This window comes from Lemur catta, chromosome 15 (assembly GCF_020740605.2).
Source record: "Lemur catta isolate mLemCat1 chromosome 15, mLemCat1.pri, whole genome shotgun sequence".
Taxonomy (NCBI): domain Eukaryota; kingdom Metazoa; phylum Chordata; class Mammalia; order Primates; family Lemuridae; genus Lemur; species Lemur catta.
In genome coordinates this window covers 25,549,394-25,574,178 of record NC_059142.1, presented here as the reverse complement: position 1 = coordinate 25,574,178, position 24,785 = coordinate 25,549,394, and the positions used below count along the sequence as shown (strand labels likewise).

Genomic DNA, 24,785 nt, shown 5'->3' with positions numbered 1-24,785 from the left:
AATCTTTCCCTGATGACCAATTCATATATTCCTGAAAGTTACAGAAATAAGGAAGGCATGGGCCCCACCCCAGGGAACATAAAGCATTTACTGGTTTATTACAAAGGATACAGATGAAGAGATGCGTAGGGTGAGGTGTGGGAGAAGGGGCATGACGCTTCCTTGCCCTTCCTGGGTGCTCCAACCTCCAGGAACCTCTACATGTAAGCTATCTGGAAGCTCCCGGAGTCTGTTTATTTTTAATTGCCTTTTCTGGTATTGGAAATATTTTTTTTCTTGACCACTGTTGCAACAATTTATAAGAGAATTATTTTCTTTCGCTTCTGTTTTTGGAAGAGATCCATGACTCAAAAACATAAAAAATCAGATTTGACAGATGGAATTTTGGTGCTACCAGCTATGTGGGAATGATTCTCAATGGGCAGATGGATTTCAGATACTACTTTATATTTTATTCGTAGACAAGGCAGTGTGGTATATAGTTTAGGCACAGGGATTTTGGAGCCTGGACCACCTGGGTTTAATCCTCTCTGCCACTATGTAACTTTGGGCAAATTACTTAACCTTTTGTTGTCAAGATTTTCTCATGTGTAAAATGGGGATACTGATGGTGTCTCTGGCTGGGTGCGATGGCTCATGCCTGTAATATCAGCATTTTGGGAGGCTGAGGTGGGAGGATTGCTTGATGCTAGGAGTTCAAGACCAGCCTGGGCAACATAACAATACCCTGTCTCTTAAAAAAAAAAAAAACAGCCAGGTATGGTAACACAGGCCTATAGTCCCAGCTACTTGGTAGGCTGAGATGTGAGGATTGCCTGAGGCTGCAGTAAGCTATGATCAGGCCACTTTACTCCAGCTCCAGTGATAGAGTCAGACCCTGTCTCTAGAAAAATAATAACAATAAAAGTATCTCCTATAGAGGGTGCTTTGAAGATTAAATTAATATTTAAAGTATTTAGGACAGTTCTGAGGACGCTGTAAATACTCAGTAGATATTAGCTTTATGTGAAAGTGGTAGAAGGGCCCATTATAAATTGGTATCTTTTTTTCTTTCTTAGTGGCACATATGCTATTATAAAATTGAGATATCCTAGATTCACTGAAACCATTGAAATCACATTGTTTCCCTGAATCTAAAATGCTATCACTTATAAAAAGTACCTTTATATATCACTCTGAGTGGAAAAAACAAACTTTTTTTCCTGCTCTATTCTCAAAACATAGATCACTTTCTGTGATCTCTAGTTACCAAAATATGTGTGGGGATTTCTTCCCACCAGCAACCTATTCTCTGGCAAATTCTTTTGTGGGCATAAGCCAGGTTTCCTCTAATTTAATTCAGCTATGACACTGTCTACCTGGAGATAACATCATATCCCACAGGCTGAGGGATTAGTCCCACGAGACTGCCCCCAGATGCCAATCACAAGTAATAGGTTGACACCTGTACTTCTGACAAATAGGCTATGAAATGGGGTTCCTGAGACCCCCCCCCCTTGGGTTCAGTTAATAGGACAGCTTTCAGAACTTAGGGAAATACTTAAGTTTATTATAAAGGACATTACAAAGGGTACAGATGAACAGCCAGATGAAAGAGATGCACAGGTATATGGGAAGGTATGTGGAGCTTTTGTGCCCTCTCCAGGCACACCACCCTTCAGGAACCTGCATGTGTTCAGCTAGCTGGAAGTTCCCTGAACAACTCAGTCCTTTCATTTATTTGTATGTTTTTTGTTTTTATTTTCTTTTGAGACAAGGTCTGACTCAGCTCAAGCTAGAGTGCAGTGGCGTCATCGTAGTTCACTGCAACCTCAAATTCCCGGGCTACTCCTGCCTCAGCCTCCCAAATAGCTGGGGGTACAGGCACATACCACCACACCTGGCTGATTTTTAAGTTTTGTATTGAGATGGGGGGAGGTCTCGCTATGTCGCTCAGGCTGGTCTCAAACTCCTGGCCTCAAGCAATCCTCCCGCCTGGCCTCATAAATTCCTAGAATTACAGTTGTGAGCCACTGCTCTTGGCCTCTTTGTGTTTTTATGGAAACTTCATTAGTAGTCATTGATTTATTGAATCATTGATCACTGGTGATGAACTTAACCATCAGTTCTCTTCCCTCCCTGGAGATGGGACTGAAAGTCCCAACTGTCTAATCATTCCTTGGTTTTTCAGGTGACTAGCCCCCATCATGAGGCTATCCATAAGCCCCTAGCCATAGGTCAATTCATTAGCATGCAAAGAGAAACTTAGCACTTTGGAGATGGCAGTGATTTTAGGAGTTGTATGCCAAGAGACAGAAAGAAGACCAAATATATATTTCACAATATCATAACTACTAAGAAAAAAACTGCCAATTATAATTGAAGGATGCTGTTGATTTTAAGACTTATCCCAATGTCAAGAGATATTAACATGTGTAAAAATGTGTGTCAACTCATGGAATTTATACTGCTAAGCGTCTTTCTAGACTAAACATGGGATAGAGAAAGAATATGGATTGGATCTGTAATCTCTAAACATTTTGACAGTGTCCTTATGTGTTCCTGCAACAACAAGTCTCAATGCCATGGTTGAAGTGAAAATAAAAATGTAGAAATGAATCTTTAAGTCTAACATTTTATTTAGGTAGAAAGAATTACAGTTCCAGGGCATACATGCAGACCCAGGTGTTCTTTGGTATGTCCGAAGAACAAAGAGAGAAGGTTGGAGGTTTTATAAAAAAGGGGAATGTTATGTGTGGTCCTAAGAGGAAGTTATTGATATTAGTAAAGCTGATGCCAATAGCTTGGGGAGCTGGCAAGATCCAATTGGTGGACAACATTGACCATGGTAGAGTGGTGGTAGAATTGCAGCAAGTTATCTTACCAACTATAGATAAAACTGATCTCGGGTTACGACAGGCAGTTTGAGCAGCCAGACTTGCAGACAATTACATTTCTAGAGCAATACTGTATACCCTGAGTGCTTTTTCCCCCTGGCCCTTTGACACTGGATTAGTTGGTTGTGACAAGAATGACCTCATTCGGGGAAAAAATTTTCACATGCTATACATCTGATAAAGGGCCGATAACTAGAATCTATTTAGAACTCAAGAAAATCAGCAAGAAAAAATCAAACAACCCTATCAAAAAGTGGGCAAAGGACATGAATAGAAACTTTTCAAAAAAAGACAGAAGAATGGCCAGCAAACATATGAAAAAATGCTCAACATCTCTAATCATCAGGGAAATGCAAATCAAAACCACAGTGAGATATCACTTATCTCCAGTGAGAATGGCCTTTATCAAAAAGTCCCAAAACAATAAATGTTGGTGTGGATGCGGAGAGATAGGAACACTCATGCACTGCTGGTGGGACTGCAAACTAGTGCAACCTCTGTGGAAAGCAATATGGAGATACCTTAAACAGATACAAGTAGACCTACCATTTAATCCACCAATCCCATTATTGGGCATCTACCCAAAAGAACAAAAAACATTCCATAAAAAAGACATCTGCACTTGAGTGTTTATAGCAGCACAATTCACAATTGCAAAGATGTGGAAACAACCCAAGTGCCCATCAATACATGAGTGGATTAATAAAATGTGGTATATGTATACCATGGAGTACTACTCAGCTATAAGAAACAAGGTGATATAACACCTCTTGTATTTTCCTGGATAGAGCTGGAACCCATTCTACTAAGTGAAGTATCCCAAGAATGGAAAAACAAGCACCACATGTACTCACCATCAAATTGGTCTCACTGATCATCACCTAAGAGCACATTTAGGAATAACACTAATTGGGTGTTGGGCAGATATGAGGAGGGAGGGGATGGGTATATACATACATAATGAGTGCGATGTGCACCGTCTAGGGGATAGACATGCTTGAAGCTCAGATTCCCGGGGTGGGGGAAGAGGGGGCAAGGGCAATATACATAACCTAAACTTTTGTACCCCCATAATATGCTGAAATTAAAAAAAAAAGAATGACCTCATTTGTATGATCAACTTGCACACCATATTCTTCCATTCAGAAAAACAAGACTGTCAATGTTGCCTTCATTGTTTGGATTGTACTGATGATGTTAAATGTTCTGAAACCACTGGGTGACATATTGCTGTACTTAATACGATGCTGCTAAACAATGTAGAAATTGTTTCTACCATATCTCTTTTAGGTTCCTAGTTATTTGTATTCTTTAATATCTCTGTTAGGATTAGAGCTGCAAGGATGTCATTCTTCATTGTATTTCCATGTGAATTCTCCCTTTTTCTCTTAGAAATGTTTGATCCTCACTAAACCTAGGATCTCATGTCTTCTAAGCAAAGGTAATGGCTTGGACAGCCACGTGAGGCTCTTTTTTAGCCTGGATATGTGCTTTTTTTTCTCTAGAGATTTATCAAGGCAAATATGTGAAAAGAAAGCAAAGAAATAGAAATCAACTTCCTTCTCTTTGTACTCTACTTGACTTGTGGATACATGTTTTCAGTGATGCCTTCTGGGACCTGGTTGTCCTCTCTAGGAGGACTCCTGTATAGTTGTTTTTCATTAACAAATGAAATTTAAAAGCTTTTAAATTCCATACAGATTTAATTAAAATGTACTAATTAAAACAGATTGAGGGAGTGCTAATGAAGAGGGATACGGCAAGTGACAAATTGGATTTATTAAATGTTGAAAGAAATGCAATTTACTGATTTCAGGATATATTTTAGCAAATAAAATGTGGCTTATTATTGGTAATGGACTGCCTTAATGAATTGATGAAATAATTTGCAATTAACATATAGATTTTATGCAAATGGAAGATCTGAAGTATAATTATTTTTGAAGACAGTTTGACTTTCAAGTATATATACCCTGTAGCGTTATTTAGATAATCCTTCCTTTGTAGATAATAGAAAGGTAAATGTCAACTAATTGCAAACTTCAGGTCGTGCAGGTTACAAGTAAGATACTTAAAATTTGACTAAACGTTTTTTTTGTTTGTTTGTTTTTTTAATTTTAGGGCGAAAAGGTAAACTATGAAAAGTTTAGGAATTGGCTTCTTCTAAACAAAGATGCTTTTACTTTCTCTCGTTGGCTACTGTCTGGAGGTGTGTATGTTACCCTCACGGATGATAGTGACACTCCCACTTTCTACCAAACTCTGGCTGGAGTCACACATTGTAAGTAATGGCATTTCATTGTTTTCTCTTTACCTTTTAACATAGTTGCCTGGTAATATGAGAATATGCTTATAAAGGAGAAATTTTTTTGTTAGTGTTTTCTTCCAAAGTATAATAAAATGAAAGGATGGAGCATGGAAAACATAGTGCTCTATGAATTGTTCTTAACCAAGGTATATTAGTTTCCTAGGGTTGCTGTAACAAATTACCACAATTCATAAACTGAAACGAGAAATTCACTCTCAGTTTTAGCACCTGAAATCAAAGTGTTTACAGGGCCACGTTCCTTCTGAAGTACCTCGGAATTCTTTGCCTCTTCCACTTTTTGGTGACCCCAGATATTCCTTGGCTTGTGGCAGCATAATTCCCATTCTCTGCCTCTGTCTTCATGTGGCCTTTTCTGTGTATTTCTGTATCCTTTCCTTGTACAAGGACACCAGTCATTGTATTTAGGGCCCAGCCTAAATCTTAAGATGATTTCACCTCAAGATCCTTAATTCGTTACAGCCATAAAGACCGTATTTCTATATAAGGTCACATTCCCAGTTTCCAGGTGATCATGAATGGGAGACAGTTTTCAATCTGCTACACGGGTCTAAGTGTTAATTTGTACTGTTGTTCTTTCCAGTAGTTACAGAAAACTGCTTACATTCTGCTTTTCCTTAAGCTACTTCCTATCACTGAAATGCCTTTCCCTTTGTGTCTACTGATTAAATCTTAATAGCCATCCTTGAAGACTTAAATCACATACCCCTTTTTTTCATGAACTTTTCTTGCTCTCCTATCAGAAATCATCTCTCCTTCCTCTGAACTCTCATAATACCTTATTTGTGCTGCTCTTCAATGAATTTATCCCTTTCATTCTTATAATTATTTATAGTATTCTGCTTATTTGTATATGTCATTGCTCCTAAATCATAGACTCTTTTCAGGCAGAGAGTCTGTTATTTTTCTGTCCTTCTCCCCTTAATGCTAAGCCTAAATACATATTTGTTGAATGAATAGAGGAATTTTGGTGTCAAGTGCTATTTGTATCTATTGCTTTATGTGACTTATAACTTGACTACCAATTACACACCAGCTACTCTCTCCCATTTTCATTCCTTTGTTATGATAAATTCTGGCATGAATAGACAATGAGCTTGATTCTACTACTTTTAGGTGCCCTTCTCTTTATTTTAGACAGGAAAGCCTTTAAAAAAAATTCTTTTGCATAAAAAATTGAGGAAACCTTTTTATACTCACTGTAAGCTCTATTTAACTTACCTTAATATTTGTCAGTCATAGATATTCTGTTGAACTTTCACTTTCCTTTATGATTGTATGCTGAATTATTTTTACATTAATATTGGCTAAGAGTGTGACTGCCTTCCTTGAGTGCCTTGTCGTGTTCAAGAAAAAATTATTCTAAAAACACTTGTTAAAACAGTAAGGATTAAGGCCAGGCACAGTGGCTCACGCCTGTAATCCTAGCACTCTGGGAGGCCGAGGCAGAAGGACCTTGAGGTTAGGAGTTCAGAATAGTAAGGATTCAAGACTATTGCAACAAGGGCATTGCAGCTGGGGAAGGATCAGGCTCAACTCAAGATAATAGGGACAAGTGGGGATTTATAGCCAAGGATGAGGGTGAGGTGGTCAGTAGATAGAAAAATTACTAAGAGGAGACATTTTGGGTAACAGATTCTTGCTATAGGCTGCCCAAGGAATTGTATATGAGGAACTTGATCAGGGTAGTGAGATGCCTTTAGCAGGATTCTTCACTAAGACTAAGCTGGGCAGGCCAAAGACAGAAAGGGGGCTGAGATCAAGGATTAGTAGTAGAAAGAGAGCTCAGAGGAGCCTGACAAATTTGATCAAGGAGCTAGTCTTTGTCAGTTGCTTAAAAATTACTGTGCAAGTGCTGCTTATTGCCTGTTTTTCAAAGCACTGTATTATTAAAGATTACAAAGTTATTTAATCAGTTAAATAATTTTCAGAATGTTAAAAATGTTTTTTTGGCTTTTTTTTTTTGAGACAAAGTCTCACACTGTCACCCCAGGTAAAGTGTACTGGCATGTCATTGCAGTTCACTGCAATCTCAAACTCCAGGGCTCCAGTGATCCTCCTGCCTCAGCATCCCGAGAAGCTGAGACTACAGGTGTGCGCCATGACACCTGGATAATTTTTCTATTTTTAGTAGAGATGGGACAGGGTCTTGCTCTTGCTTGGCCTGGTCTTGAACTCCTGTGCTCAAGCAATCCTCCTACCGTAGCCTCCTAGAGTGCTAAGATTATAGGCGTGAGCCACCGCGCCTGGCTGTTAAAAATGTTATCCCATCAAATGTCTCCATTTTTATTTAAAAATGATCTTTTCTATTTAGTCTTTTATTAATTGGGAAGTTTTTTTGGATTTTTAATAGTATCTAAGAGGTAAAAATGGCTTTGCCTTTAAAAAATATTTATCTTTAATTTTTATTTAGGTTCATTGTTTCATCTACAATAATGACCCTCTAATTTCTAAACTGAGTGTTTTCTTTTTAGTTTCATATGCCTACTGATATCTCTGCAGCATCTAGCACTATTGACCATTCAGTTTTCTTTTCTTTTCTTTTTTTTTTTTTTTGAGACAGTCTCGCTTTGTTGACCGGGCTAAAGTGAGTGCCGTGGCGTCAGCCTAGCTCACAGCAACCTCAAACTCCTGGGCTTAAGCGATCCTCCTGCCTCAGCCTCCCGAGTAGCTGGGACTACAGGCATGTGCCACCATGCCCAGCTAATTTTTTTCTATATATACTTTTAGTTGGCCAGATAATTTCTTTCTATTTTTAGTAGAGACGGGGTCCCGCTCTTGCTCAGGCTGGTCTCGAACTCCTGACCTCGAGCGATCCACCCGCCTTGGCCTCCCAGAGTGCTAGGATTACTGGCGTGAGCCACCACGCCCGGCCTGTTCAGTCTTCTTGAAACTCTTCTTTTCCTTTGGCTTTTCAAACTTTGGAATTTCCTAGTTTTCTTACTATTTCTTGTGAGTTTTCTTTACTGCTCCTTTTTATCATCTGCTTTTTAAATGCAAGTTATTTCTCATGGATCAGCCTTTAGCTCTATTTTATTCTTGGATAAGGTGCATGCTTTGCTTCATCACAGCCATTTCCATACTTCACCTATCCTTCATATCTTTGTAGGTGATACCTAACTGAGCATTTCTGGGCTAAAGGTGTCTCTTAAGCTGCGTATTCATGTTAATAAATACCTCCTGGTTATATTTTCTATCACCTTGATCTTTTATCTAAAACCAAATTCATCTTTCCCTGCCTCAACCCACCTAAAGATAAAAAAAGCAAATATGTTCTTCCTCCCATGTGTTCTGTCTTTGTTGATAGCATCTGTAATTATGGTGTCTAACTTGAGATTATCTTTGACGTTTCCTTATCAAGCTTCACATTAGATCCTATCAGTATGATCTTAGCTCAGCCATATTTCTTACTTCTGTCTGTCATTTTCTCCCTCTTTTTTACTGCCATCATTGCAATAGTTTATTTGTCTTACTGCCTCTTAATGACTGGAAAGAATGAAGAACAATTTTACATGTACACACACACACACACACACACACACACACACACACACACACACGACAGGATCTCGCTTGGTGTACAGGCTAGAGTGCAGTGGTGTCATCACAGCTCACTATAACCTCAAACTCCTGGGCTCAAGAGATCCTTCTTCCTTAACCTTCTGAGTAGCTGAGACTGCAGGCTCATGCCACCATGCCTGACTAATTTTTGTATTTTTTGTAGAGACAGTTTCTCACTACGTTGCCTAGGCTGGTTTTGAACTCCTGCCCTGAAGTGATCCTCCTGCCTTAGCCTCCCAAAGTGCTAGGATTATAGGCATAGTTATTTTTAGTTTACGTTAAATTTCTTCTTAGCTGCGAGAATTAATGTGAAAAAAAATTTCTTCTGATTGCTTCACTTTCCTGTTCAGGAACCCTTGAAGATTCTTAGTTGTCTACAGAACAAAGTTTAAACTCCTTAGCGTGGCTTTAAAGTTTCTTAGTTTCCTATTCCTGACTTAATTTTCCCTGCCCATTTTTCCTCACATGTGTTCTCTGCTTCAGCTATAGAATATTGGTCAATATTCCATGACTATACCGTGAACTTTTATAGCTACCCTGTATACCATCCTCCTCATCTTCCTTCATTTAAGAATGCATCTCATCTTTCCACTTTTGAAAATTGAGATACTTCCTCGTCATCGAAGCCTAACTCAAATGCTCTCTCTTCTGTCATGCCTTTCCATTTCTCTTTAATTTGAATTATTTTACTGTTTGCATTTCTGTAACACTTCACCTTCCAATTAAAGCAATTAACTTGCTTTTTGCCTTATCTTTGAGTCGGTTGGAAATGGCTTTGTTTCCCCCCAGAAACAGAAGTTACAAGCCCCTTGAGAATAAGGCTGAGATCCTGTTCATGTTTGATTTTTTCTTAGTTATTAGAAAATTTTTAGCCAGTTAAAGTATACATTCTAAGTCTTGATTTAAATATTTGATTTCCTCAAGAGTGAGCATAAGGTATATGTTGTTTTAGGATTATAAGACTACAGACATACTAAGGAGAAGGGCCAAGATAAATCATCATGTTTGAGTAAGGTTTAATGACTTCATAGTATGTGAATGTTCACATAAAGATAGACCATGTTTTTAGGGGGAAAATGAATTATGATATTTATAAACTTAAAGAACTGCTGAAGGTTGCAAGGTTAGTTGTTCTAAGGTCTTCCTTCTAAAACTTTTGGTTAGCTGAATGATGTGAGATATAGAAAATTGATTAGCATCAAGTTAAGGCATATAAATGATCTGTTTACTTTAAATACAAAGGAATTATCAGTCTGAACTAATGATTTTATCTAGTCTTGTAATGTGCCCATTGATTTCCTTATTATCGATTGAAATAAATTAGTGGTGTGTGATGAAAACCTGGAGAAATATCATGCTTTCTAGTTTGTCAGTTACTTATAACACTTTTATTTGCCAGCGTCTTAGTTGAATTTTATCATATCCTTGTTTCTTATAAAAGGAATACCCCCAAATAAAAAATAAGTCAACTTTAAGTCTACTATGTTATATCAGTAATTACCTTTTTATTGAGCATTATAATTATTTGGAGAGGTGTTAAAAATGCAGGTTGTTACTAGCTCTATCAGCGAAGATTTTAATTCAGTGGGCCCTAGAAATCTGTACTTTACAGACGTCCAGGGTGATTTCAGTGTAGATGGACCATGAATGCCTGGTCCATCTACGTTGAATGTGTTTTGTAATGAATATGCATTCTGTTTTGCTAGTGGACACTTGACTTGTGAATTTGGTGGTTTTTACCCCTGTGTCTTCAGAGAATAATTGTTTTGGCATTAAGCAGTTTTCTAATAGAGGGCTGTAGATTAGTACAAAAATTAATTTGCCCAGATCTGTAGGAAGGAATTGTTTTTCTTACCAGTTTATTTGCTTTTATTTGTAGAAGCAAAGAACCAACAATACATTTGTTCAACAGACAACTGAATTGCTATTGGCTTCAGGCAAGCAGCCACTTTCTGAGTGGACCTTACTATGAAAGCATTATCACAAAGTCAGAATTACTGCTAAATTTCTTGCAGAAATTCTGATATGGGCAGCTTTACAATCTGATGACTATGATTTATACAACCTAAAAATTCTCACTCTGCTTCTGGTTAAATAATTCACTATTGATATCTCCACAGGCTCTTCCATTCAGCTAATACTTGGTACATTGAACTTTTCAAATAATGTGTCAGGAGTGTGGAAACTTGTGATAAAAAATAGGAAATATTATTAACTGATTTATAAGTAGACAGAAAATATTTATTTTAAAGCTTCAGTGACTCCATTTAAATTTGTGTAATGAGCCAAGATATCTAGGAAACGAAAAAGAATTACAATTTTTCACTTGTAAATAACATTTATGTTAGTGTACAGATGCCTTTAATTACTTTTTCACACACAATTATAAAGTGAAATTTGAAGTCACAGTAAGTTGAGCACACTGCCATATTTAGTAAAATTTTGTTTTCTTTTATGTAAATCACAAATGAAACTGGGGAACTATTTATGCTCAATATAGAGTTAGAATAATTATTTGATTTACATAAGATTTTAGATTTTTTTCATAGCAAGTACATTTTTCAGAACTGAAAAATTCCAAACTATTGTTACCTTACCTTTTATTTAAATTAAGAAACTGAATTAGTACTTTAGCCTAAAGTTCAAGTTTTTATGATTTGGTAGATCTTAACCAGTTTTTGATCAGGATTGTTGTGTTTTCTATCATAATATGCTATTTAAAAACTTAACATTAGATTTCATAAAAAAATTTTATTTGCTGAGTTATATACAGGGCTCTTAATGACAAGTTAATCTTTAAAACTATTTGTACTGGAAATAGATAGGTACAATGTGTGTGATGATGCTGAACCAAACATCTTGATGATGATGATGCTTGGAGTCAGAAAGCCTGCATAGAGAGCGTAAACATTCTATATAATTAAAAGTTTGAAATAAGTTAGTATAGGTGTTATTACACTCCCCTCCCCTCCCCTCCCCTCTCCTGACAATCCCTAGTCATTTTGGCTTTTTCTTGTATAACCCTTTCCCTGCCCATTTTGCCCATAGCACACTTAGTGTTGGAGTTTGGAGGGACAGGCTGTACACCCAAAATGTAATTAGATTTAATTGGTTAGTTAAATCAGTCTTTCACAATTTTTTTTTTTTTTTTTTGGAGACAGAGTCTCACTTTGTTGCCCGTGCTAGAGTGAGTGCTGTGGCGTCAGCCTAGCTCACAGCAACCTCAAACTCCTGGGCTTAAGCAATCCTACTGCCTCAGCCTCCCGAGTAGCTGGGACTACAGGCATGTGCCACCATACCTGGCTAATTTTTTCTCTATATATTTTTAGTTGTCCAGATAATTTATTTCTATTTTTAGTAGAGACGGGGGGGGGGGGGGTTGGTTCTTGCTCAGGCTAGTCTCGAACTCCTGACCTTGAGCGATCCACCTGCCTCGGCCTCCCGGAGGGCCAGGATTACAGGCGTGAGCCACCGCGCCTGGCCCCTTTCACAATTTTAAATCTGTGTGTCCCATCCTCTACTGTAGTACATGAATAGTCCTAGCTGTTCTGTGAGTCATCTTCTTTTCTGAGTCTTAGGGCTCATTGAAATTGTGACTGAATGGCCTACTGGTTCTAGGTTAACTGTCATCTTTAACACCCTTTGTCATTAGAAAGTAAAATTCTTTCCTGTGTTTCACCTTTTATCTTGGGTCCATGGTATAAATAACAAACATGTTATCCTTTTTCTTGTTTTTGAATTAAAACATAACAGCTTTTTTCTGTCCTCTTACTATCTATCATGCCTTCAGACTTTTAAACATCCTGTTTACCTCTGCTTATAATAACCTTCTGCCACACTCCTTTTCCTTTTCCTGGTGAACCCTTAGATGCTCTTCCCATAACTCTTTAGATATCAAAACCTTTAGGACCTACTCAGGTATATGCTCCCAGGAAACTCTGTATCTGTTTCTATTCTTTTTCTTTTTTTCCCAGAATATTATGGGGGTACAAACATTTTGATTGCATAAATTGCTTTTGTAACATTTGAGTCAAAGTTATAAGTATGCCCGTCACCCAGATGGTGTGCATTGTACCTGTTAGGTGTGAATTTACCCACTCCTCCTCCCCTCTCCTACCTGCTTGATTTCCAATCATGTTATTAAATATTTCCATATGTACACATAAGTGTTGATCGATTAGCACCAATTTAATGGTGAGTACATGTGGTGTTTGTTTTTCCATTCCTGTGATATTTCACTTAGAAGAATGGTTTCCAGTTACACCCAGGTTATGTATCTATTTCTTCATTGTACTTTCCACACTAGATTAAAGTGACCAGTTTTCACTTCTACTAGACTCTAAACATGGTTGTCTTGTTCCTGGTCACATCTGTGGTTTTTAGTACAATGTCAGACACATAATATGTGTTTGCTAAATGTTTGCAGAATATCATGTGCCTTTTTAATTTTTTATTTATTTTTAAATGACACATAATAATTGTGTGTATGATATGGTTTTCAACTATAGCTTCTGTACTTTTTTTCCCAAAAATACTTTGCCTGGTGAAAGATTCCAATTTTACCACATATAAGTTTGAGTAATTACTACAGGAGGCACTATATTCTGTGTACATCATCTCATTTAATCCTTGTGCTATTTATAAGGTTCATTTCATAGTCATTCTAAAAAGTTAAAGAAACTTTCTGAAGATCAGATGACTAATAGGTAGCAAAATTGGGATGTTTGAACTCCTAACTTTGTGCTTATTATCATTTTAGGGTTTGGAGACAGTTTATTGACACATAGTGATTTTGTTCTTTAATGTTTTATGAGTAGCTTGTAATTGCAGATGAAAGAGCTTGGTCATGTGGTAGTTGTGGTTGTGGTGAGCCATCTTCTTCAGACTCTGAAAACTTCAGACTATCTTGCAGATTCACTTTACCAATTCATTTTTGTCCCTCTTGGGGAACTTACAAATGATTGCTTTTCATTTCTCTTTAATAATTAATTTTATTTGATCAGGCAAGATTGTTGAATGATTATTTACGAACAGTGACATAGGTAATAGAAGGCTTGAAATTATTTTAAGTATCATTGAGTTATTTTTCTTAATGTTGATCATAGTCTTCTACAGAATTTAGCTATATTTGGAAGAAAATATGTGTGCTTGTTCTTTTTCTTAAATATGTTTTCAAGTAAATTAAGAAAGAGTTTTTGGAGTTTCCCAAAAATGTATCATAATGTAGCACTCAGCCTGCTAACACAGTGATTTCTTTGAATGGTAGAATCTGGAGTCTGAAGTAATTAATGTTATATTTTTGGTGATTTTAGGGCCTTATAATTCATTTTGATCATTTCTCTTTTCATATCTAACTCAAGAAATTTATATTGTTTCTCTTTTAGCATTTATCTTTTTTTTTTTTTTTTTTTTTTTTTTTTGAGAGAGAGAGTCTTACTCTGTTGCCCGGGCTAGAGTGCCATGGCGTCAGCCTAGCTCACAGCAACCTCAAACTCCTGGGCTCAAGCAATCCTCCTGCCTCAGTCTCCCGAGTAGCTGGGACTACAGGCATGCGCCACCATGCCCGGCTAATTTTTTTATATATATTTTTAGCTGTCCATATAATTTCTTTCTATTTTTAGTAGAGACGGGGCCTCGCTCTTGCTCAGGCTGGTCTCGAACTCCTGAGCTCAAACAATCCGCCCACCTCGGCCTCGCAGAGTGCTAGGATTACAGGCATGAGCCACGTCGCCTGGCTTAGCATTTATCTTAATTATATGTGTGTGTGTGTGTGTGTGTGTGTGTGTACACATATATATAATATTTCCTTACCACATTTTAGTTTATAATGTTAAAGCCTTCTTTCAATAGGGAAAAAAGTACTTCAGTGATTCTTAGACCATAAACTGCCTAGTAAATCTGTGTCTCCTTCATTATCCTCTTATCTGTTAATAATGATGTAAGGCTTACAGCCATTTTAAGTAGATTTCAGAAGGTCATTTCTTATGAGAGGAGGTTGTTTTCTCAAAAATGCTAAAGAACTGTGTTACTATATGACATTACTTGGATATTGTGCCTGGCTTTTTTGATGAGGATTTACTTTTGGTGTTAAAGAGCTATTTTTGCAGCTAGAGCCTTTGGTGAGGTGAGACTTGATTAAGATGGCCCAAAGTGCAGGCCAAGAACTATTTAGAATGTTGGGAATATCCTATACTGCTGTTGTGACCCAGAAGAAATTATACCTCTAGGTGGGTGATGAATTTGTTCTTATTTAGCCAATTCAGTGTAAGTTTTGGTATTGATTTACAAATTGCAAATAGAGTTAACTATTGAGATTACTGCCTCTAACTTCTTTAAGTAAAATTAAAGTTAGTTGAATTCCCTCTTCCCAGCAATTCAGCTGCCAATTCATGTAAAATGTTTGGTAATAATAATATCTTGTAAATAATTTACTTTAGCTTGCTTTTGACAAATGTTTGACTAAGGAATTTGCAGTCGTATCCAGAAAATGAACAGATACGTAAGCTTAAAACTCAGCACTAAAGCATGGTTTTCATTAGTGACCATGACCACCAATCTGTTCATTTTTTTTCTTCTAAATATGTTCTACTTGTCTTTCCATATTTCTACTTCAGCAAAGAAATTGTATTTTTTAAGGAGATTGATAAACATAGGTTTCAAAGTTTAGAAAAAATCAGTTTATATGATTTTTCTGTGTTCTAATTTACTGTATCATGTAAATACCAATTAATCAGAAGTACCTATTGAACACCTATTGATTGTCAAAACCTAGACGTATAGAAATAAGCATATGGTTTCTATTGTCAAGGCTATTGTCTTCCTCCTTTTGTTTCAGGGTCAGATTTTTTATATGCCGATCTACTACTTGGAAGAAAGTTTAGAACTTGAGAAAGCTAATGTTTCTCTGGAGGAACGGAAGAGGTTTCTTTTCTTTTTCTTTCTTTCTTTCTTTTTTTTTTTTTTAACATCCATAAATGGAACAGACAGACATCTTATTTAGGAATCTCAATTTTTACATATCAGACACCTTTGGTATTCTCCCTTTTGCAAAAATTTTAAAATATTCTCTCCTTTTAAATTCAGTTATCTGGATATTTAAAGTAGATATTGCAGTATTGAAAAATGCAAGCAGCATTCTTAAGTAGAAGTTCTATATATTTTAAAAATTAGTTACGTTGACTCATCAGGTTATAATCTAGTGTATTATTTGGTTTTAAAGGAAAAACTATATGACAGTGTTTATTCCTGTATGAAAATTTTATCTTTATAGTTCTGTAGTCTTTTTTGATGATCTTGTTGCAAAATCTGAAATTTAGCCTTTTGATTTTAAACTACGAACTAGGATTTTGTATAATTTGAGAAATCATATAATGAAAGTAAGTATTGGAAATAATATTTCCAAACAACCCAGGTGACATTGAATTAAATATAAATACTACTATGACTACAATTATATGAAAACATGCAATTGTGTGTTTTCTTTTTCTTTTTTTTCTTGATTACCTACACTTTCAATGTTTTTCATGTAACAAAATGTATTACTAATGTAATAAAAGCATCAAGTAATGCAAATTTAAAAATTAAACTAGTATTAGTAGTAACACAAATTTTTTTAAAAACTGGCCAAAATCAAAATTATAATGTTAATGGTTGTTTTAGGATAGTAGCATTAGATGTGATACAAATTTCTTTTCTATGTTTTCTAGATATTTAGTTACAAAATTACTTTTATAAGTAAAGATAATTGATAAAGAAATTATTAGTACAAGAATAGGTATCAGAGGCTTTGGAAATGACTTAATTTCCACTACATGTTTTGTTTCTCCTGTTTGTAAAGTAGCAATTTCAAATATGTAAGTTACATTTATATTCTTATTTTCTTAATTGAACAGATGAATGATATATGGCAACATGTGTAAAACTTCTCACATAAAAGCTCATGATATAGTTACAGTTAGTTACCAAGATCTCTTGTGATATAAGGAACATTTGTGTGTGTTAGAAATGAAAAAGTATAAGCCTAAAAATATTTATTGTTCACAATTTGCCTTTTGTTAACATTTTGCCTTCTTAATTAAAAACATTTTTTCTTAATTTTTTAATCTACAACATACTTCTGATACCAGTTTACTAAAGAATTTTGTTTTTTTCTGCCCATAGATCCAGTCATAATAGCTCTCATCGTCACAATTATGTCTAAGTTTAAATGGTGATTTGGCTTAAGATGAATGAAGCTGACATAGAACTCAGTATATAATAAGTATTTGAGCTTTTGTTGTTTTAGAAGATATATTTTTCAGTATTAACAATCTGTTCAATGCAAATGAGGGTATTTATGAAAATAAGCTGTTCTACAGATCACTTGCCAAGCATTTGTAAATGTATCTATAGCAGTGCTTCTCTACTGGGGGCAATTTTGTCTCCCATGGGACATTAGGCAGTGTCTGAAAACACTTTTGGTTGTCACAACTTGGGGGCCTTTATTGGCCTCTCGTGGATAGAAGCCAGGTGCTGCTAGACATCCTACAATGAATACACTGGACAGCCTCCTGCAAAAAAAAAATTATAAAAATGTCAGTAGTGTCAAGGTTGAGAAACCATGGTCCAGGATGTGGGGAAAAGATGTTTGATTTAGTGATTTCACTAAGGGCTAATAAAATAACAGGTGCTAATTCTCTTGCTCTTCTCCAAGGTTAAGGTGATATAAATAATTAACAATACAGAAGCCTAATAAAGATAATGAAGGTTGATTTCAGTTTTTTAATTGAAATTATGTTACCTTATAACCTTGTCACTTCATTGTTTAATTACTCTTAATCATTAGTGAGTAATTAGATGCCAAACTTTTTTTCTTTTTCTTTTTTTTTGAGACAGAGTCTTGCTTTGTTGCCCAGGCTAGAGTGAGTGCCGTGGCGTCAGCCTAGCTCACAGCAACCTCAAACTTCAGGCTTAAGCAATCCTTCTGCCTCAGCCTCCTGAGTAGCTGGGACTACAGGCATGCGCCACCATGCCTGGCAATTTTTTCTATATATTTTTAGTTGACCAGATAATTTCTTTCTATTTTTAGTAGAGACAGCGTCTCGCTCTTGCTCAGGCTGGTCTCGAACTTCTGACCTCGAGCGATCTACCCACCTCGGCCTCCCAGAGTGCTAGGATTATAGACGTGAGCCACCTCGCCAAACTTTTAAATGCCAAACTTGTAGGGTAACTTCATTATCACTCTTGGAATCCCTTTTCCAAGGTTTTAGAGTCATTAAGAGGACTGCTTGTAGGGATTACCAAGTCAAGAAGTTTCCAGGGGAGCATTCTTCTTTGTAAAATGCAAACTAGGTAAAATCAGTGTACTTGACTCCAGCTATATATAGTCAAGACCATTTTTGTTTTCTGCTATGGCAGATATGGTCCTTCCTGGGGATCTTTCCTTCTATGCCAGAATAAATTAGAACAATGTCTTTCTGAAAATCTCAGTCCTTCCATCTACTGAAGTGTGATAATGTATACACAAGTCTGCATTCCCAGTACAAGATTTTTTGTTCATTTTTATATTTTTGCTTTCAGAAGAATCACTCCTAAGCCCTTTAAGTAGAAACCTCTCTTTAGGTTTTGGACATATGAGTGTCAGGATAGGGTAAGGTATGAAGGAAAGATAGAAAAACATTAGCTTTAAGTCCTGAGAGCCCCTTGAAGGTCAAGCAAAAGGAAGATAATTTCTCCTAAACTTTTATGTAAGATGATGGGATATATATTTTCATTTATTCAACACTTTTCATGACTACAGTATTTGTTGTACAAATACAGTATAGATACACGTATTGATATGGCTTTATCTTAATTATCTTGCTGACAGGGAAAAAGTTTTCCCCTGAAATTTTTATTAAAACTGCAAGGAAATAGAGTGAGATTGAATGTTTTGAAGGCCCTGGAAATTTAGAGAATGTTGTTCTTGTCTTCCTAGGCAATGTAAAAGCTGTTAGAGGCCAAGGTTCATGTCTGATACTAATTGTTATCTTTTGTCATAGTTAGCATTATTTTGAATATGTATATGTGTATGTTTGTATATGTTATGTGTATGTGTGTATAGCTCAACAGATAATTCTTATTTATTAAACTTATTTATTGAGTAATCAAAATATGCCAGATATTATTCTAATTGTTAGACTCTACCAGTGAACAAAACAGACCAAAATCCCTGCCTTCTAGCATATGTTGAGGGAGCTAACCAATAATCAAATCAAATAAGTAAATTGTATTAGAGTTAGTAATAATTATTGGAGCAGAGTAAAGCAGGGAAGAAGAATGACGGAGTGTCACTGAATGGGGTGCAGTTTAGGTGGTCTGAGAATGTGACATTTGAGTAAAGATCTGAAGGAGTTGTGGGAGGAAGCCATGCAGATATCTTGAGAAAGAGTGTTGAAAGGTTTTGAAACAGAGAAGTAGCATGATTCTACATTTTTCTTTAGAATTGATTTTTTATTACCAGTGAAATTAAACTTTCTGCCCATGTTTTTGTGAATTATCTGTCTTGTACTTCTTAATCTGTTGCAGTCTTAATGCTTTCAAATTGTATATATTGTTTAAAAAAACCCTTTAATAGACACTTCACTGGCTGCTTCTCTTCTTGCTGCCCACCAGGCTCTTCTCAACTCAGCAGTCAAGAGTCATTCTAGGGAGAGGGTGGAGGACATGGGGGAGGGAGTGATTCTGTATATTAGATCATGTTAGTACTTTGCATCAGACTGTCCAATGGTTAACCATTTCACTTAAAACCAAAAAGTCCTTACAATGGTCTGTGTAATCTGACCCCCATTTTCTCTGACTTTATCTGGTACTACTCTCCTCTTCACTAACTCCACTTCAGCCACACTGATCTTGTTTTTCTTCCTTAAACTTGCCAAGCATGCTCTCTTCTTGAGGCCTCTGTACTCATTCCCTCTGCTAGAATGTTTTCACTCCATGATTTGTCACCTTGCTTCCTCAGGTCTTTGTTCATGTGTCATCCATCCTCACTGTGCAATCTTTGTAACCACTCTATTTAGGGCCATGGTATGCCTCTTCGTTTATTCAAATCTTTAATTTTTTTTTTTTTTTTTTTTTTTTTTTTTGAGACAGAGTGTCACTTTGTTGCCCTGGCTAGAGTGACTGCCGTGGCGTCAGCCTAGCTCACAGCAACCTCACACTCCTGGGCTTAAGCAATCCTACTGCCTCAGCCTCCCGAGTACCTGGGACTACAGGCATGTGCCACCATGCCCGGCTAATTTTTTCTATATATATTTTAGTTGTCCAGATAATTTCTTTCTATTTTTAGTAGAGACGGGGTCTCACTCTTGCTCAGGCTAGTCTCGAACTCCTGACCTCGAGCGATCCACCCGCCTCGGCCTCCCAGAGTGCTAGGATTACAGGCGTGAGCCACAACGCCCGGCCTCAAATCTTTAATATTACTTGTACATTTTCTTCATAAAAATCTCATTTGTTCCTTAAGTTTATCAGATTATTTTTGTCTTACTGCATTAATGAGAATGCCCATAATTATGTTAAATAATAATTGAAGGGATGTGGGTTCTGAAGGTTCTGCTTCATGTTAGGAAGTTGAAAGACATGAAAGATCTTCACTCCCACTATAACAACATAAAATCACCACTGAACCAAATAATCATACTCATTTTTAAAGCCATTGAAGATGTATAGATGCAAGGACATGTTAAAATCAAAACAAAACTAAACTCCAGAGGGATGAGGCCTTCCTAAGTGATCAAGGGATGTAGGATGCTTTCATATCTGAGGCCCGATGCAGAGACTGAAAGTAAGGCAGGCAAAAGAGTGAGCCTGCTAAAGGACAGTTTTCACTGGGGTGAGGAGAAACCAGCCAAACTTTTGAGAAACTTCGGTGAGATATGAATCTGAAGGAACCCTAAATGCAAAGATAATCCTCTCTACCCAGTAATTCTCTCATGTAGAAATTTTAATAAGACTGAGGGCAAGCTGAGAAGTAAAAAGAGATCTCATAACACTGTAAAGACCAGTGGTTATCAGGGCTTAGTGGGGAGGGAGGGAGGAATAGGTAGAACACAGAGGATTCTTAGGCCAGTGAAACTATTCTGTGTGGTACTACAATGGCAAATACATATCACCATATATTTGTCCAAACGTATAGAAAGTACACCACCAAGAGTGAACCCTAATGGAAACTGTGGACTTTGGGTGATAATGATATGTCAATGTAGGTTCATCAATTATAACAAATGTACCACTTTGATAGATGGGGTGTTGATAATGGAAGAGCATATATATTTGGGAGAGTGGGGGCATATGGGAATTTTCTGTAACTTTTCCTTGATTTTGCTGTAATCCTAAAATTGCTGTAAAATAATAAAGTCTATTAAAAGAAAAGAGATCTCAAAATCTTGCAGTTTCATGGTCTCACAATTTTGAAGTCTCTGATCTCTCAATCTCATGGCTCCATTGTTCTGAGGTCTTGTTGTTTTGTGATGTCTCATATTTTTGAAGTCTTGCAGTCATGAAATTTCAAAGTTTAACACAGAGATTGTCAAACTTTTTCTTAAAGGGCAGATAGTAAATATATTTGAGGAATGTGGGCATTTGAACTCTGTGGCAGTTACTCAGCTCTGCCATTGTAACACAGTAGTAGTCATAAAAAATATGTAAGTATTATAAATTGCATGGCTCTTTTCTAATAAAACTTTTTTTTTTTTTTTTGGAGACAGAGTTTTGCTCAGTCACTCTGGTTAGTGTGCAGTGGCGTCATCATAGCTCACTGTGCAACCTCAAACGCCTGAGCTCCAGTGATCTTCCTGCCTCAGCCTCCTGACTAACTGGGACTACAGGCACGAGCACCATGCCCAGCTAATTTTTCTATTTTTTGTAGAGATGGAGTCTTGCTCTTGCTCAGGCTAGTCTTGAACTCCTGATCTCAAGCAATAGTCCTGCCTTGGCCTCTCAAAGTGCTAGGATTACAGGTGTGAGCCACTGGGCCCAGCCCTAATAAAACTTTATTTACGTAAACAGATGTGCATCCTTCAGGCTGTAGTTTATAGACCCCAGGTTTAGTATTATTTTACTTTTAAAAACTAGCATTTTCAGGGGTTTCCTTAAGAGAAATCTGAACTCACCTTCAAAGCATTTGAATCAGGGGTAAACATACCAATAAAAGCTGCAAAAACCCCCACTTGGTAAGATCAATTATATCAGTATGTGATAACTTCTGTGAATGTTAGGGACAGGGCATTTCCTGTTTTCTTCATTCAGTATTCTTTGTGTAAATACTGATTTCCATCTGGTACTATTTTCTTCAAGAATGTCCTTAATATTCCTTCTGGTGCAGTTCTGCTATTGATGAATTCTCAGTTTTGTTTGTCTAAAAAGTCTTTATTTTGGCTTTATTTTTGAATATTTTTATAGGATAACCAATTTGAAGTTGACAGTTTATTTTTTCTTTCAGCACCCCCCGCCCCCATTCCTGGCTTCTTTGTTTCTGGAGAGAAACCAGTACTTATCTTGGTTCTCCTATTTGTAATGTATTATATTCTTTCCCCCATCTTACTGCTTTTAAGATTTTTTTCATTATCAGCAATTTGATTATGACTTGCATTGATGTGATTTCGAGTTTTTTACTATAAGGTTCATTGAACTTCTGGGTCTGTGGGATTTTAGTTTTCATCAAATTTAGAAAATTTTCAGCCATTATTGTTTCGAGTATTTTCTGTCTACCCCTTTCTGGGACCCCAATTGCATGTATGTTTTGACAATTGTCTTATAGGTCACTAAGTTTCTAATAATTTTTTTTTCCTTATACTTCCGTGTGGATAGTTTCTGTTGCCCAGTCTTCAAGTTCACTGATCTTTCCTCTCTAGTTACTAATCTGCTATGTCCTACAGTGAATTTTTATTTCAAATATTGTATTCTTTATCTTTAGTAGTTCCAGGTGATACTTTTTTATAGTTGCCATTTCATTCCTCAGTATATTCATGTTTTTCTTAAATTCTTGATATTATTTATAATAGATATTTGAAACCCTTGTCTGCTAATTTTGTCATCTGTTATTTCTAGGTCTTTTTCTATTGACTAATTTTTATCCTGGCTTTGAGTTACATTGTTGTGTTTCTTCCATGTTTTCTTTGGATGCTAGACATTGTGAATGTAACATTGCTGAGTATCTGAATTTTGTTGTCTTCTTTTAAAAAAGGAAGTTGTGTTTTATTTTGATAGGCAATTTAGTTACTTGTGGATCAGCTTGATATTTTCAAGGATTGCTTTTAAACCTTATTGGGGCAAATCTGGAGTAGGCTTTACTGCAGTTTTTCCCTACTAAATAAGTAAGGACCCTCTGGAGTCTATGAATGTTACCAGTGTTCAACAAAGTGTCTTCACTCTGGCTGGTCAGAACTCTGACATCTCTGAGCCTTGCATGAGCTCTGAGAACTTTTCAGCTTGCAAGTCCCTAGCGTTTGTTTGAGCCCAACCTGAGTGAGTTTCACTCTGTGTATACACAGCTTAGTAGTCTGCCAAAACTCAATGAGACACCTGTGCAGACTTCTGGAGCTCTTTTCTTTGCATAACATTTTCCTCTCTAGTACTCTGTCCTGCAGATTTCAGCTACTCTGACCTCCAGCCTCTCTTAACTCAGTGAAATCTCTCTACTTAGAATCCTCATCCCTTGCTAAAGTCTAGGAAGTAACTGCAAGGAGAAAGCCAGGGCAATCAAAGGGCAAGTGTTATTTGTTTCTTTCTCTCAAGAATCACAGTCCTGTGCTACCTGTTCTCTAATTTCTAAAAACAGTTTTCTAATATATTTTGTACAGTTTTCTAGTCATTTGTACAGAAGGGCAAGTCTGGTGCTAGTTATTCCATTATGGCCAGAATTTGAAATTCCCAGATTTACATTTTATTAATAATAGGATCACTTTGGTTGCTGTGTTTAGTTGAGAATAAAATTCCTGTATATGCTTTCTAAACTTTATTCTAGTTCCTTGGAGAAAAAGTGAACACAGATAATATGTAACCATGGTTGGAGTTTATGATTTTTGATATACTGTCTGAAGAATGAGGAGAGAAAGATGTTCATGCTTTCATGATTTTACTGTTACACATTGAATCCTACTTTAGCCTCCCTGTCATTTATTGACTTTTTCTTATAATGTCTTTTACCATATATGTTTTTCATTTATTCAGTAAGTATTGAATGTGTATAAGTCAGTCATTGACAGGGTGAATCAGACATAGGTCCTGCTATTATGATTTTTATAGTCTAGCCAGGAAAGAAGATGTACATAGAAACTTTAAATCTAAGGTAAAGACTGAAAATTAACAAAAAAATGAATACAAGTAAAAATGATATGGGAGGCCCAAAAGAAATGGCTTAGCTGTATATATATTGTTTCATACATTGGATTTAAGCAGCCTGCTTACCGGGAAATTGTAGATATCTTTTTTCTGATTTTAAAGCCTCTTGCTTTTTATTCATTTTGGTTTAATTTTTCTGCCACTTTAGATATAATAAATTTGTCTTTCAGAGTTTTGGCTTTGATCATGATTATTTTTAGCAATTGGGAAATTGAAATATATCCTTTTTCGTTTCACTTATTTTTGTTTTTTAATTTTCCTTGTTTCCCTAAGTTCTGTCATCCTGTATGAAATATATCCTTGAAAGATATGTTATCAGGATGAACTAACTGCCCAGAAGAGAATTCGGAGGTTTTATAATCTTGTTTGATTTTACTCTTAGTGGAGGAATCAGACATCATTGATCTCGAGAAACGCTATTGGTTACTGAAGGCTCAATCCAGGACTGGACGATTTGATTTAGAGACATTTGGCCCATTGGTTTCACCACCTATTCGTCCATCTCTAAGTGAAGGTAGGAATCATTTCATTTTCAGCAAATGTTCATTAGTAAGAATACCTGAGTCCATCACTTATTTTTAACCAACACATTTAAACTCTAAAAGGCCATATTCCTATAGCTACTGTTCCCAACCCCTTGGCTGGCGCAGCCTGTTAGGGACTGG

At 36.4% G+C, this 24,785-nt stretch overlaps 1 protein-coding gene across 3 annotated transcripts in view; it reads left to right on the top strand.

Annotated features, from left to right (window-relative positions):
- USP32 (ubiquitin specific peptidase 32) overlaps nucleotides 1–24,785 on the top strand; it is a 202,253-nt gene that overhangs the window by 105,077 nt on the left and 72,391 nt on the right. For all 3 annotated transcript variants that reach the window (XM_045525578.1, XM_045525577.1, XM_045525579.1), the window contains 2 exons: nucleotides 4,998–5,157; nucleotides 24,503–24,634. In XM_045525578.1, coding sequence (XP_045381534.1) covers nucleotides 4,998–5,157; nucleotides 24,503–24,634 — 292 coding nt within the window. The remainder of the gene's footprint in view (nucleotides 1–4,997; nucleotides 5,158–24,502; nucleotides 24,635–24,785) is intronic.